Here is a 12,030-nt window from a genome sequence, read left to right on the forward strand (position 1 = left end):
AGGGCACCTGACCTGCAGCAAAGGAACCTGGGAGAGCAACTTAAGCCAAGGATTCCAGGGGCAGGAAAGGCGAGCTAATTATTATTTTTTTATTCATTCTTTTCTGACCATTAACATAATAAGCATGCTTATTCCAAACCAAAACATAACTTTTGCTCTCTCCGCTAAGCCTACCCCTCCCGCATTCCCCATCTGGGTAAATGAGTCCACCATCCACTCACTCACTCCAATCCAATGCAGACATCACCCTTGACCAACATATATCTCTCTCCTCTCTCTCTCCTCCTCCTCCGGCTCTCTCTCTCTCTCTGACATCCTTTATCCAATTCCTAGCTCCTCTCTTTCACAACAGAGTCTGAATCCAACCCCTTCCCACCTCCTTCCACAGTAACCAAATTCACCATCGTGTCTCACTCACATCCCTGGAGGCTGCCAGCCTTCTGCAGCCTGGCTCCACCCGAATGCCAGAGGATTCTGTTAAACCTACATTAGGGCTGTGCATGGTGGCTCATGCCTGTAATTCCAGCACTTTGGAAAGCTGAGGTGGGAGGACTGCTTCAGTCCAGGGGTTTGGGACCAGCCTGGGCAACATAGAACGACCTCGTCTCTATATATTAAAAAATAATAATAAAATAAAAAATGTTAAAAAAAAAAAAAACACCTACATTTGATCATGATTCTCATGTGTTCAGTTCCCTCCAGGGGTGCCCGAGGCCATATCAAGTCCCAGGCTCAGCCCCTCACTTTCCCTCTGAACTCATCTCAGATCCCTTTCCCATTGTCCACTGTAGCCAAAGCCACCCTGGCTTCTTCAAGGTTCTGGAACATGCTGAGCCAGGCCCTATTCTCAGCCTCTGCACAGACTGTTCCCTCCGCTCTGTCTCCCTACCCCACCCTGCCATGTTCTCTTCCTTGTTATTCACATCTCCCCTTAAATGTCACCTTCTCAGAGAGGCCCCCTCTGACCAACCACCTATCACATCAGCTTAATTTTCTGCACAAAAATTTTAAGTCATGTATTCATTTTCCATTTCCCCCCATTAGAAGATAAGCTCCATGAGAGATAAACTTCATCTTGTCTCATTCACCATTATTTCCAAGGATCCATCATATTAAACCATCAAATGAGTAGAAAACTTAGAAAATACAGATGAATATGAAAATGTAAGCAAACCTTACCATAATTTCCATCATTCAGAGATACCCAACGTCACCACATTCCTGCAATTCCTCCCAGTCTTTTTTCTATATAGGCATATATTAAACATTTGGGATTGTAATATTTACAGTGTAGTACTCTGCCTTTATTTCCCATGAAGGGCATTATTCTAACTAATTTTAGACCGAGAGAAAAGTTGCAAAATACTACAAAGAACTCCTTTCCACTCCTGGCCCTGCTTCTCCTGAAGTTGACATCTTATGTAACCATAGTATAATGATCAAGAACAGGAAATTAATATTGATACAATGTTATTAACTATACTACAAACCTTAAGTTTCCTCAGTGTTCCTTTAATATCCTTTCTCTATTCCAGGAGCATATACAGGATCCCACATTGCACTGAAGTTGACATCTTATGTAACCATAATATAATGATCAAGAACAGGAAATTAATATTGATACAATGTTATTAACTATACTACAAACATTATTTAAGTTTCCTAGTGTTCTATTAATATCCTTTCTCTATTCCAGGAGCCTATCCAGGATCCCACATTGCATTTGTATGTTTTCCTTTGTCTCCTCCAGTCTGTAATAGTTCTTCAGTTTTTTCCTTGTCTAACACGACCTTGATGCTTTTAAAGAGTTTTTTACAATCACTTATTTTGTTGAATGTCCCTCCATTTGGGTTTGTCTGGTGCTTTCTTATTACTGGAGTCAAGTATGCATTTCTGGCAAGGATACCACACCAAAAAAAAATGATGCTGCCAGGCACGATGGCTCACACTGTAATCCCAGCACTTTCAGAGGCCAAGGCAGGCAGATCGCTTGAGCTCAGGAGTTCAAGTCCAGCCTGGGCAACATGACAAAAGCCCTACTCTACAAAAAATACAAAAAATTAGCCAGCCTGGTGGCACGCACCTGTAGTCCCAGCTCCCTAGGAAGCTGAGGAGGATCACCTGAGCCCAGGAGGTCGAGGCTGCAGTGAGCTGTGACTGCGCCATTGCATTCCAGCCTGGGTGACAGAGTGAGACCCCGTCTCAAAAAAACAAACAAACAACAAAAAAAAGATGCTGTCCCCAGTACATCTTCATAAAGGCTTCATGATGTCACTACGTCTTATTGCTTTGATCACTTAAGCTGGTGTCTATGGGGTTTCCATCTCCACTGTCAAATTAGTTACTTTCCCTTTTTATTTGATAAGTATATTGGGGGAAATAGAAACTATGCAAATCTTGTTTCTCCTCAAACTTCTGTCCACTAATTTTAGATTTGACTTTATATATATATATATATATATATATATTTTATGTGTGTGTATATAATATATTATATATATATATTTTTTTTTTAGACTCGTCAGTGGCATGATCTCGGCTGACTGCAAGCTCCACCTCCTGGGTTCATGCCATTCTCCTGCCTCAGCCTCCAGAGTAGCTGGGACTACAGGCACCTGCCACCACGCCCAGCTAATTTTTTGTATTTTTAGTAGAGACAGGGTTTCACCGTGTTAGCCAGGATGGTTTCGCTCTCCTGACTTTGTAATCGCCTGCCTCGGCCTCCCAAAGTGCTGGGATTACAGGTGTGAGCCACCGCGCCTGGTCCGTCTATGATTTTTTAACTGTGGTGTTTGTTAATGGCAAGTCTCTGTTTCCCTCTTGCCTTTTATGTGTATTAACCAGAAATCTATCATAAGGAAGCACTCCCTTTCTTCCCTATTTACTTACTTCTTCAACTGTTTATATCAGCATGGATTCATGGATATTTTAGTCTATGTGTTAGAATCCAATACTATCATAATTTATTTTGTTCCTCAAACTGTTCCAGCTTTGGACATCAGGAACTTCAGGCAAGCTCCTCAATTCCCTTGACATGGCTCCATCATCCCCCAACACCCCTGCACTTTCTTTCCAGCACAAGATATTCCAGGCTCATCTTGTCATTCCCGTGGCATCCCTTGAATCAACCACATCTCCTAGGAGCCCTGGTTCCTTTTACAGGAGAATGATGTTTAGAAACCATATTTAGGCTCTGTTGGCTCACTCTTGTAATCCCAGCACTTCGGGAGGCCAAGTGCTCACTGTTACTGGGTGCCATTGCTTCTAGACCCACTCAGGACAGAGCTAGGAAACATAGGTATGTATACTAAGCACACATAAATACACACACACACACACACACACACACACACACACATCTATATTTCTGTATCCATCTATATATAATTTTATTTATTATTTATTTAGAGACAGGGTCTTCCTTTGTTACCCAGGCTGGAGTGCAGTGGTACAATCACAGCTCTCTTCAGCCTTGAACCCCTGGACTCAATCTAGTCTCACACCTCAGCCTCCCAAGTAGTTGGGACTACAGGCGCACACCATCACACCTGGCTAATTTTTGTATTTTTTGTAGAGATGGGGTTTTGCCACATTGCCCAGGCTGATCTCTAACTCCTGGGCTCAAGCTATTCACCTGCCTTGGCCTCCCGAAGTGCTGGGATTACAAGAGTGAGCCAACAGTGCCTAAAATTTTAAAATCATGACTTTAGACTGACACCTCCTATTCTAACCCAGCACCACAGGGTTTTTCTAGACTCCTATTATTTATAACCTCTTTCACTAACAGTAAGAAATCCAGCCCTCATAGTCTATAATCTATTTACTTGTTTGTTCAACTTTAGTATACATAGTTTCAGAATCACTAACCTATACTCCTGTGAGAAACACTTCTTTTTGCCCATTGCAACCTCTGCCTCCTGGGTTCAAGCAATTCTCAGCCTTCTGACACAGCTGGGATTAAAGGCATGCACCACCACACCTGGCTAATTTTTGTATTTTTAGTAGAGACAGTGTTTCACCATGTTGGCCAGGCTGGTCTCTAACTCCTGACCTCAGGTGATCCACCCACCCTGGCCTCCCAAAGTGCTGGGATTACAGGTGTGAGCCACCACGCATGGTCGAGAAACATTTTTAATAACTACACTACAACTTTTATGTACAGAAATTTTTGCCTTTACTCTTACCATATCCAGTAAAGATACTGTTTTCCACAGTTATTTGTTAGTTCTGTTCTTTCCTGCCCCCTTCAGTATGGTTATGTTACTCACCTGTGGTATGGTGGAGTTCATCTGTAATTATGTTTTCTGTTTTACCTACATTCTGGTTGCTCTTATTTATTTTGGCAATATATGAAGGGTATGTGAAACATTGCTACATCACAGTATGTAACAGTCACAGTTATAGAAAAAGACATTTCAGGCTGGGCGCAGCGGTTCACTAATCCCAGTACTTTGGGAGACCAAGGTGGGCATATCACTTGAGAACAGCCAGGCCAACCTGGGGAAACCCCATCTCTACTAAAAGTACAAAAATTAGCTAGGCATAGTGGCGCACACCTGTAATCCCAGCTACTCAGGAGGCTGAGGCACAAGAATAACTTGAGCCCAGGAGGTGGAGGTTGCAGTGAGCAAGATCACACCACTGCACTCCAGCCTAGGCGGCAGGGCAAGATCCTGTCTCAAAAATAAATAAATAAATAAATAAATAAATAAATAAATAAAATAAAAAGATATTTCAGAGAAGTGTCATTCCTTTCTCATCCCTGTAGCCCAGTCTCATCCTTCCCTTCTTTCTAGCCTTTTCCCACCAACCTATTTTGTCTCTGGGTGTCCTTCCTATATTTCCTTTGCATCTGTGTATTTTCTTCTATCGCTTTTCTTTTTATTTTTCGAGATGGAGTTTCATTCTTGCTGCCCAGACTGGAGTGCAATGGCGCACTCTTGGCTCACTGCAGCCTCCAACTCCTGGGTTCAAGTGATTCTCTTGCCTCAGCCTCTCAAGTAGTTGGGATTACAGGTGCCCACCACCACGCCTGGCTAACTTTTTTGTATTTTTGGTAGAGACGGAGTTCCACCATGTTGCAGGCTGGTCTCGAACTCCTGACCTCAGGTGATCCACCCACCTCCCAAAGTGCTAGGATTACAGGCGTGAGCTACTGCACCTGGCCTCTCTTCTTTCTAATATAAAGGGTAGCATACTATAGACACTCGTTTGGGCATTGCTTTTTTCACATAACTTTATGTCCTAGACATTACTTCATATCTATTCAGAGAGATCTTCCTCATTCTTCTATACAGCTGCATAGTACTCCACCATGTGAATGGAAAATGGTTTATTTGACTACTCTCTTATGTATGCATCTTTAGATTGTTTCCAACATTTTGTAATGATTAACCATCTCCCAGGACACCTGTGTTCCACAGAGCCCAGTCTGGTAAACAACAGTCTTAAAGAAAAAAAAGAAGAGACACAGAAAGAAATTCAAGACAGCTTCTGTGGACAGCAGTAAATGGCAATACCCATTCTGGATTCCATGACATAGGCTTTCTCTTAGCTTCTGTTTAATGATAGCTTTTGCCAAGTTTACCATCTTATGTAAACTACAGGAACACAAAATTCACTCTAGCCTTAGGAAAGCTGAAGGGATGGGATTATTAGGAAAAGAAAGTGTGTGCCAGTAACCCTGAGGCCTTCAGTGAGTAATCCTGGCCAAGCCCAGAGCAGCCAGGCATGTATTATTGCTATTCCATTCTGAACAATGGATGACTGACATTTGCAAGAGCTTGTCAATTATTTTAATAACTAACTCTTCAGGGTGGAGAGGGCCAAGGAGATGGGTGTTCCTCATTCCACACATATGTGAACACTTGAGGGAGCTCCCCACCCCAGGGCTCTAGGAAAAAAGAAGTGATTCAGATTCCATAGCACCCTGTGGGTAGACAGGTTTCAGGACCACCTTTTACCTGCTCTGAGATTTAAATGGCACCACCGTCCCTCAGGTCTAATGGTGCAAGTCTGCAGGAAGATTGTTCTGACTGATATATTCCCCAGGCAGGGGGACACTTCTCATGTAGGTGAAGGGCTCCTATGGAAATGAAAGGGGCAGAAAGAGAAAGTGAAAAGTAAAAACAAGCTGGGTAATGTTTCCAGAAGTCCACATTCACTCGTTTGTAAATTCGGTCACTCATGTCATCGGAACAAGGATGAGGTGGTTTCATTCCTCACAGAGTTAGGCCTCACAAGGGACATTACGGTACGGGATGGGAATGGTGAGGGTGAGGATGAGGGTGGGATGACGTGGGGGCAGAGGGGAGAGGGAGGTGAAGCCCAAAGGACCCCACAGAGCTGATGCCAGGTCATGTGACCCAGTCTACGGGTGGGCACTGCCCTCTTGCCTTTCCCCCACCTCCCAGGGCCTCTAGCAAAGCCTTGTAGGAACCTTCCAGCTTATCTTAGTTATGCCTTGGAAAGGGACATTATCAGCATCTGGATTAAAGAGTGGATGGGGAGCAGTGGGCTCTGATGCCAACCGTGGCCAGAGCAGGAGCTCCAGCTGCCATCCTAGACAGTCAGGCCCCGGAGGAAGGAAGCCAGGAGCCAAGAGGTGGACCCAAAAGAGAAAGGTGGGAAGAGCCTGGGACCCCGATGGCCACTAAGCCACCGCAAAGCCCTGGACCACCCCGCTACACACTTCTTTTATGTAAAAGATAAATATATTTCTATCTAGTTTCCAAAAAAAAAACAGGTACATATGATATTTTTAAATGGTTATAATCATATATTTTACATGTACTGTCAAAAAGCTTAAATAAAAGCTGAAATAAATGCTAATTGAAAGAAAACGTATATGATGTGCAACAAAAAAGTCAGCAAGAGGTAGAGCAGCTGAGCAGCTCTGGGGTGTACTGACTTCATGTCCCCATGGAACTCCAGTCTCCCAGCAAGGATGAGGTGAGCCCAACACATCTGGAATGTCACTTCCCTGGGTGGCCCCTCTGGCTCTACAGGGATGCCAGCCCCTGCCATGCCTCTCCCAGCCATGACCCCCCCAGTGCTCTAAGGACGAGGCCCTGTTGTGCCCATGTGCCATCTGCCCTTCTCCTGCCCTGGTCCACAGTGTCTATGACTGCTCTGTGACCCCTGTCCCCACCAGCTCTGCCTGCCGCAGGGGGACAGCAGCCCTTGTGCAAGCTGGCTTCAGCCATTTCAGGTGTGGTCTCTAGGCTGGGAGGTTTTTGTGACCTGCCCTGGCCACTGCTGATGCGCCCAGCCTCCTCTCCAAGGTAGAAGGCAGGGAGGACAGCAGGCTCTTCTTAGACCCATACACTCCACGTTAGGAAACACGGAGTTTGAAAAATAAAAACACGTTACTCTACTGGCAAAAGGAGCTGGTAGAAGCTAAAATCATTGGCCTAGGAAGCACTTCAAAATCAACAACAGGGCTTAGGTGAAGGAGTTATTGGGCATCACAGAGCAAGAGAAAAATCATGGGTACATGTTTTCGGGACCTCTTGAGATTGTGCCTTAGGCAAAAAAAAAAAAAGAGAGAGAGAGAGAGAGACAGAAGTCACATTTCCCCCAAAATGGATGCGCAAAATGAGCCGAGAGGAAATATTGGACTGTTCATTTACAAATTCTCAAAGACAGACCCCACATGTCAAGATTCCTGGTAGCAAAGTTTCTGCCTTCCCCAGTTTTCCAGCTAATTAGCAGCACGTGGGCTACAGGTGCTGCTAGACACAGCTCCCGCCTGGCTGCTGCCTCTCATCCTGCCAATGGCACAAGAACTGGTCCAAACAGGAAGACCCAGGAGTTGGAGGCCTTGACTTCCTAACTCTCTGGGACTGGCCCAGCAGGGGCACTTGGCACCTCTGCAGAGTCGGAGCATCGCATGTACAGGTGCCTACACTCACAGGGGCCTGCGAGCGGCCTTGCTACCTCTATTTACAGCCAACGGCTGCTCTGAGAGGCTGTGGCCTGTTTCTCCAGAGTTGAGCCTTAATCCTTTCCAGGGTTTGCGTCTAGTCTCCTTGAAGCTCTCTCTGCCCACCTCCAAAGCTTCAGGATCAGCAATGCTTCCAGAGCCTTTATTTGCAAATCCCAACTTTCCAGACTATCTCCAAAGGGAATGTTCTTTCTCTTGTTTTCTGCTTGATCCAAGGGACAGCCTCGCCTTCAATGCAGTTCCAGCTGAGTGAAGCTAAGGAATTTTCTGAACCAACAAAGATGATTTCAGGCTCTATGGCTCGAGGCATTTCCCTGGATGAAATAATATTTCAAAAAGACTTAAGGCCACTTGTGTCTCTCTCTTGGGCCACACTTTCAGTAATTCCAAAAGCAAAGCTCCTTATACAAGGACACAGACAGTACGGGAGCCTTGGAAGCCAGGGCTGGCTGCCTCTTGCCCCAGCTTGGCTCTGGGCAAACCAGCCAGGCACCAAAAGCGACTTCCCTGACATGGAGTTGGCAGCAGTTCAAGCAGGACCTTCATCACCAAGGAGACTGAGCACTCTTCAGGAGCCAGCGTGTGAATCTCAACGTCCACATGAAGACGTGGTAGATGGGGCTGCAGCAGCCTCGGGCAGGGAAACCACTGAACACCGGGCTGCAGCCAAATGCAGCATAATTTTGTGGAAGTCTAGAAATGCTGACTGTCCTTGGGAACTGCTCAATATTGGGAAAATGTTATCGGCTCTGCACACTGCCAGCTCTCCCCAAAGAGACATGAGAGCCTACAACCAGAATAGGCAGGGCGGTGGGGAACAGCTCTCAGGAGGCAGCCCAGGGCAAGGGAAAGTTGTGGAGTTGGCTGAAAGTCTGAATGGTGCCAGCTCCACTGCATACGGGCTGTGTGACCTCTGGGGAGCCCCTCAACCTTTCTGAGTTTCAAATTCCTCACCTGGAATATAAGACTTCTACCTCGGCCTCCTAATTAAGGCTGAGATGATTGGTACACAGCTCCAGCATGTTGTCAGGCACACAACAGGTGCCCTCCCTAAGGGCTTCATGAGAGCGACTCGGCAGCACAAAGCCACTGGGAGAGGCACCGGGGGAATGTGAGGCTGTGAACAGCAAAGGGCTTGGCAAACCCATTGGTCCCGTTTGTCATTTACCCACGAGGGCCAGAGACGCATGACAAAGACACTAGCAAAGGAGATGAGACCATTAGGAAAATCAAGCTGGCCAGACACAAAGCCCTCCTGGGAGCAAGTTTTTCCAGATTGCTCCCAATAGCTAACTTGGCAGCAGCAGGCATTTTTCAGACATGAGCCATAGACCTTTTGCCTCCTATGGGCAATGCTTCCGATTCTCTGGAGTTAATATTCGATCCCGATTTTGTTCAAAGAGTTCTAACATCCTCTCCATGTGGTGGTCAGCCTCAATCACCTGGAAATTAGATACATGAGTCACAGGGCTGCACTGACCTCAGCAGCATCCTCCTTTCACAGCTGGAGACAGACAGATGGAAGCAGGCAGCAGGGGGCAGGGAGGGGCACAGAAGGTTGCAGGCAGACAAAAAGGAAGGTTAGAGCCAAATCGCTGTCAGCTCTAGGGCAATCTACATTTCCAATGAGGTTTTCACTTAAGAATGTACCACAAGAGCTAGGTATGGTGGCTCATGTCTATTATCCAAGCACTTTGGGAGGCTGAGACCTGAAGATTACATGAGCCCAGGAGTTTGAGACCAGCCTGGGCAACACAGTGAGACCCTGTAAGCTCATGAATGATTTGTTTTTTTCCCTCATCACTTTCTACCCTCCTTTTTTTTTTTCATAATGAGGGAGAAAAATAAGCTGTACTTATTTAAAAATCGACTACAGTAGGCCGGGTGCAGTGGCTCACGCCTGTAATCCCAGAATTTTGGGAGGCCGAGGCAGGCAGATCACTTGAGGCCAGGAGTTTGAGACCAGCCTGGCCAACATGGCAAAATCCCATCTCTATGAAAAATATAAAAAATTAGCCAGGCATGATGGCATGCGCCTGTAGTCCCAGCTACTCAGGAGGCTGAGGCAAGAGAATCATTTGAACCCAGGAGGCAGAGGTTGCAGTGAGCCGAGATTGCGTCACTGCATTCCAGCCTGGGCAACAGAGCAAGGCTCTGTCTCAAAAACAAACAAAAAACTACTACAGTAATATCTCATTTTCCAGCAACCTCACTGCCTGCAAGAGCCATAAGCAGAAGTGTTTGAGCCCAAACAGATGTTCCTATGGCCACGCACAAAAGCTCATGCACAGCCCTGCCTCACATCCCATCAAACAATGTTCCTATAGCCATGCACAAAAGCTTGCACACAACCCTGCCTCACAGCCAGTCTCTTGCTGTATATGTAACCATCTTAGGTTCCCTCCAATCAAGACTCAGAGGGACCCCAGACTCCGCATTTCTTGGGAGCATCTGGGCCACTGCACGTTTGTCTGAGTAAAGAAATCTGGAAACAGCAAACTGGAAAACAAGGAGATGGGGAAGTGAGGAAATGCTGATGGGGGCAGACACATCAATATCAGTCAGAAATGACACATGGCAGCAAGAGAAAGGAGGGTTACTGTAAAAAGTAAACACAGGAACGCAGAGACATTAGTGCGCAGGACAGACAGTTCCACACACCTCAGCACTTCCTAAGGGCATCAGTGTGTGACAGCCCAGACCAGACACTGACATTCCTTCTGATGACCTGAGTCACCAAACAAAGGTGAAATGAGGCTCTGTGTCATCCACGGAAGAAGGAAGGTCACATCAGAGGAACTACCATCCCAAATGGTGAAAACTGAAACCCAGGTCTAGAGTCTTCGCTGAAGATGCTGGATCAGTGACAACTGCCAGGTGTGATGGCACTGGCACAGACTGCCTTCCCTAGGGTCTGGCCAACTCACTCTGAGACTCAGCCCAGAAACAGGGACTGGGAGAGAGAGGACCAGCCTTCCCACCTTCCTCCTTCCAAGTTGTCAAACTCTAGAGGACTGTGCCCTCCCCTGTCTGCAAAGTGGCTGACATTCCCCCGGTCACTCCTCTTTCTAGAAGTCTCGTACCCTGTAGGGGAGTCTTACTTACCAGAACAGGGGCTGCCACGGGGAAAAGGCTGCCTTTGATGAGCCACTCCTCATGGAGATGGTGAATTGCTTCCAGGTATTCCTGCCAGGGAAACACAAGCAGTCTGTCGGGAGTGGGCAGAGCAGACCCCGCCCACCAAGGGTCTCAAGCAGAGGGGGGCAAAGTAGTCAATGACCATGGGCAGTGACTCAGACAAAGGAACCCTGCAAGAGCAAACCTGGCTCAGGTGGACAGCGGCAGACACAGCCACACACTCGGGGGCCAGGCTGAGCAAAACAGCAGAAGTGTTACCAGCCACTTGCCAGCCATGCGCAAGCTTTTGTGCATGGCTATAGGAACATTGTTTGATGGGATGTGAGGCAGGGCTGTGCATGAGCTTTTGTGCGTGGCCATAGGAACATCTGTTTGGGCTCAAACGCTTCTGCTCTGCTCCACTGGGGGTTCGTGGGCACAAACACTGGCCCTTCCCCTGGCGCCTGAATCAAAGCCAAGGCAAAAGGCAGGACCCATACCTGGCTTCTCCCATTTACTGCCACTTCTGCAGCAGCAGGGCCTCAGTTCCTTCAGGCAGGGGCCCAGCCCTGGGCAGCCTCTAAACCCTCCCCTCTGTCTTGCCACCAAGAAGACTGTGACCCTCACCCGTTGCCCTTCTACCCCCTCAACAACTGGTAACCTATAGACCCTCCAGACTATAAAGACCACCAACTGCAGAAAGCCTGATGTGGCGGAGCCCAAGGGAAAAGAGGCACAGGCCCTCCCGAGCCATGGGGCCTGCATGCCGGGCAGAGCAGATACTCGCGCTCTCCCAGGCACAGAGTGGGATGGCTCCTCACACGGATTCCACTCGCCATCCCAGAGGCTCGCGTGTCAACTCTGCAGCTGCGTTTTCATCTCCTGCCAGCTCTCCTTTGGCAACAGGAGCCAGATGTGTCCCATGGACCTGATCAAACCCTTAAGACAATGGCTTGGATCACGGCTTG

At 47.1% G+C, this 12,030-nt stretch overlaps 1 protein-coding gene across 5 annotated transcripts in view; it reads right to left on the reverse strand.

The window, feature by feature from the left end:
- Positions 1–6,755: 6,755 nt before the first annotated feature.
- The window catches only part of TK2 (thymidine kinase 2), a 55,220-nt gene continuing 49,945 nt past the window's right edge, over positions 6,756–12,030 (reverse strand). For all 5 annotated transcript variants that reach the window (XM_032157544.2, XM_058441066.1, XM_058441064.1 and 2 more), the window contains 2 exons: positions 11,051–11,131; positions 6,756–9,387 (listed from right to left, as the gene is read on the reverse strand). In XM_032157544.2, coding sequence (XP_032013435.1) covers positions 9,289–9,387; positions 11,051–11,131 — 180 coding nt within the window. In that variant the 3' untranslated portion in view covers positions 6,756–9,288. The remainder of the gene's footprint in view (positions 9,388–11,050; positions 11,132–12,030) is intronic.

Source organism: Hylobates moloch, unplaced genomic scaffold (genome assembly GCF_009828535.3).
Source record: "Hylobates moloch isolate HMO894 unplaced genomic scaffold, HMol_V3 SCAFFOLD_6, whole genome shotgun sequence".
Lineage (NCBI taxonomy): Eukaryota > Metazoa > Chordata > Mammalia > Primates > Hylobatidae > Hylobates > Hylobates moloch.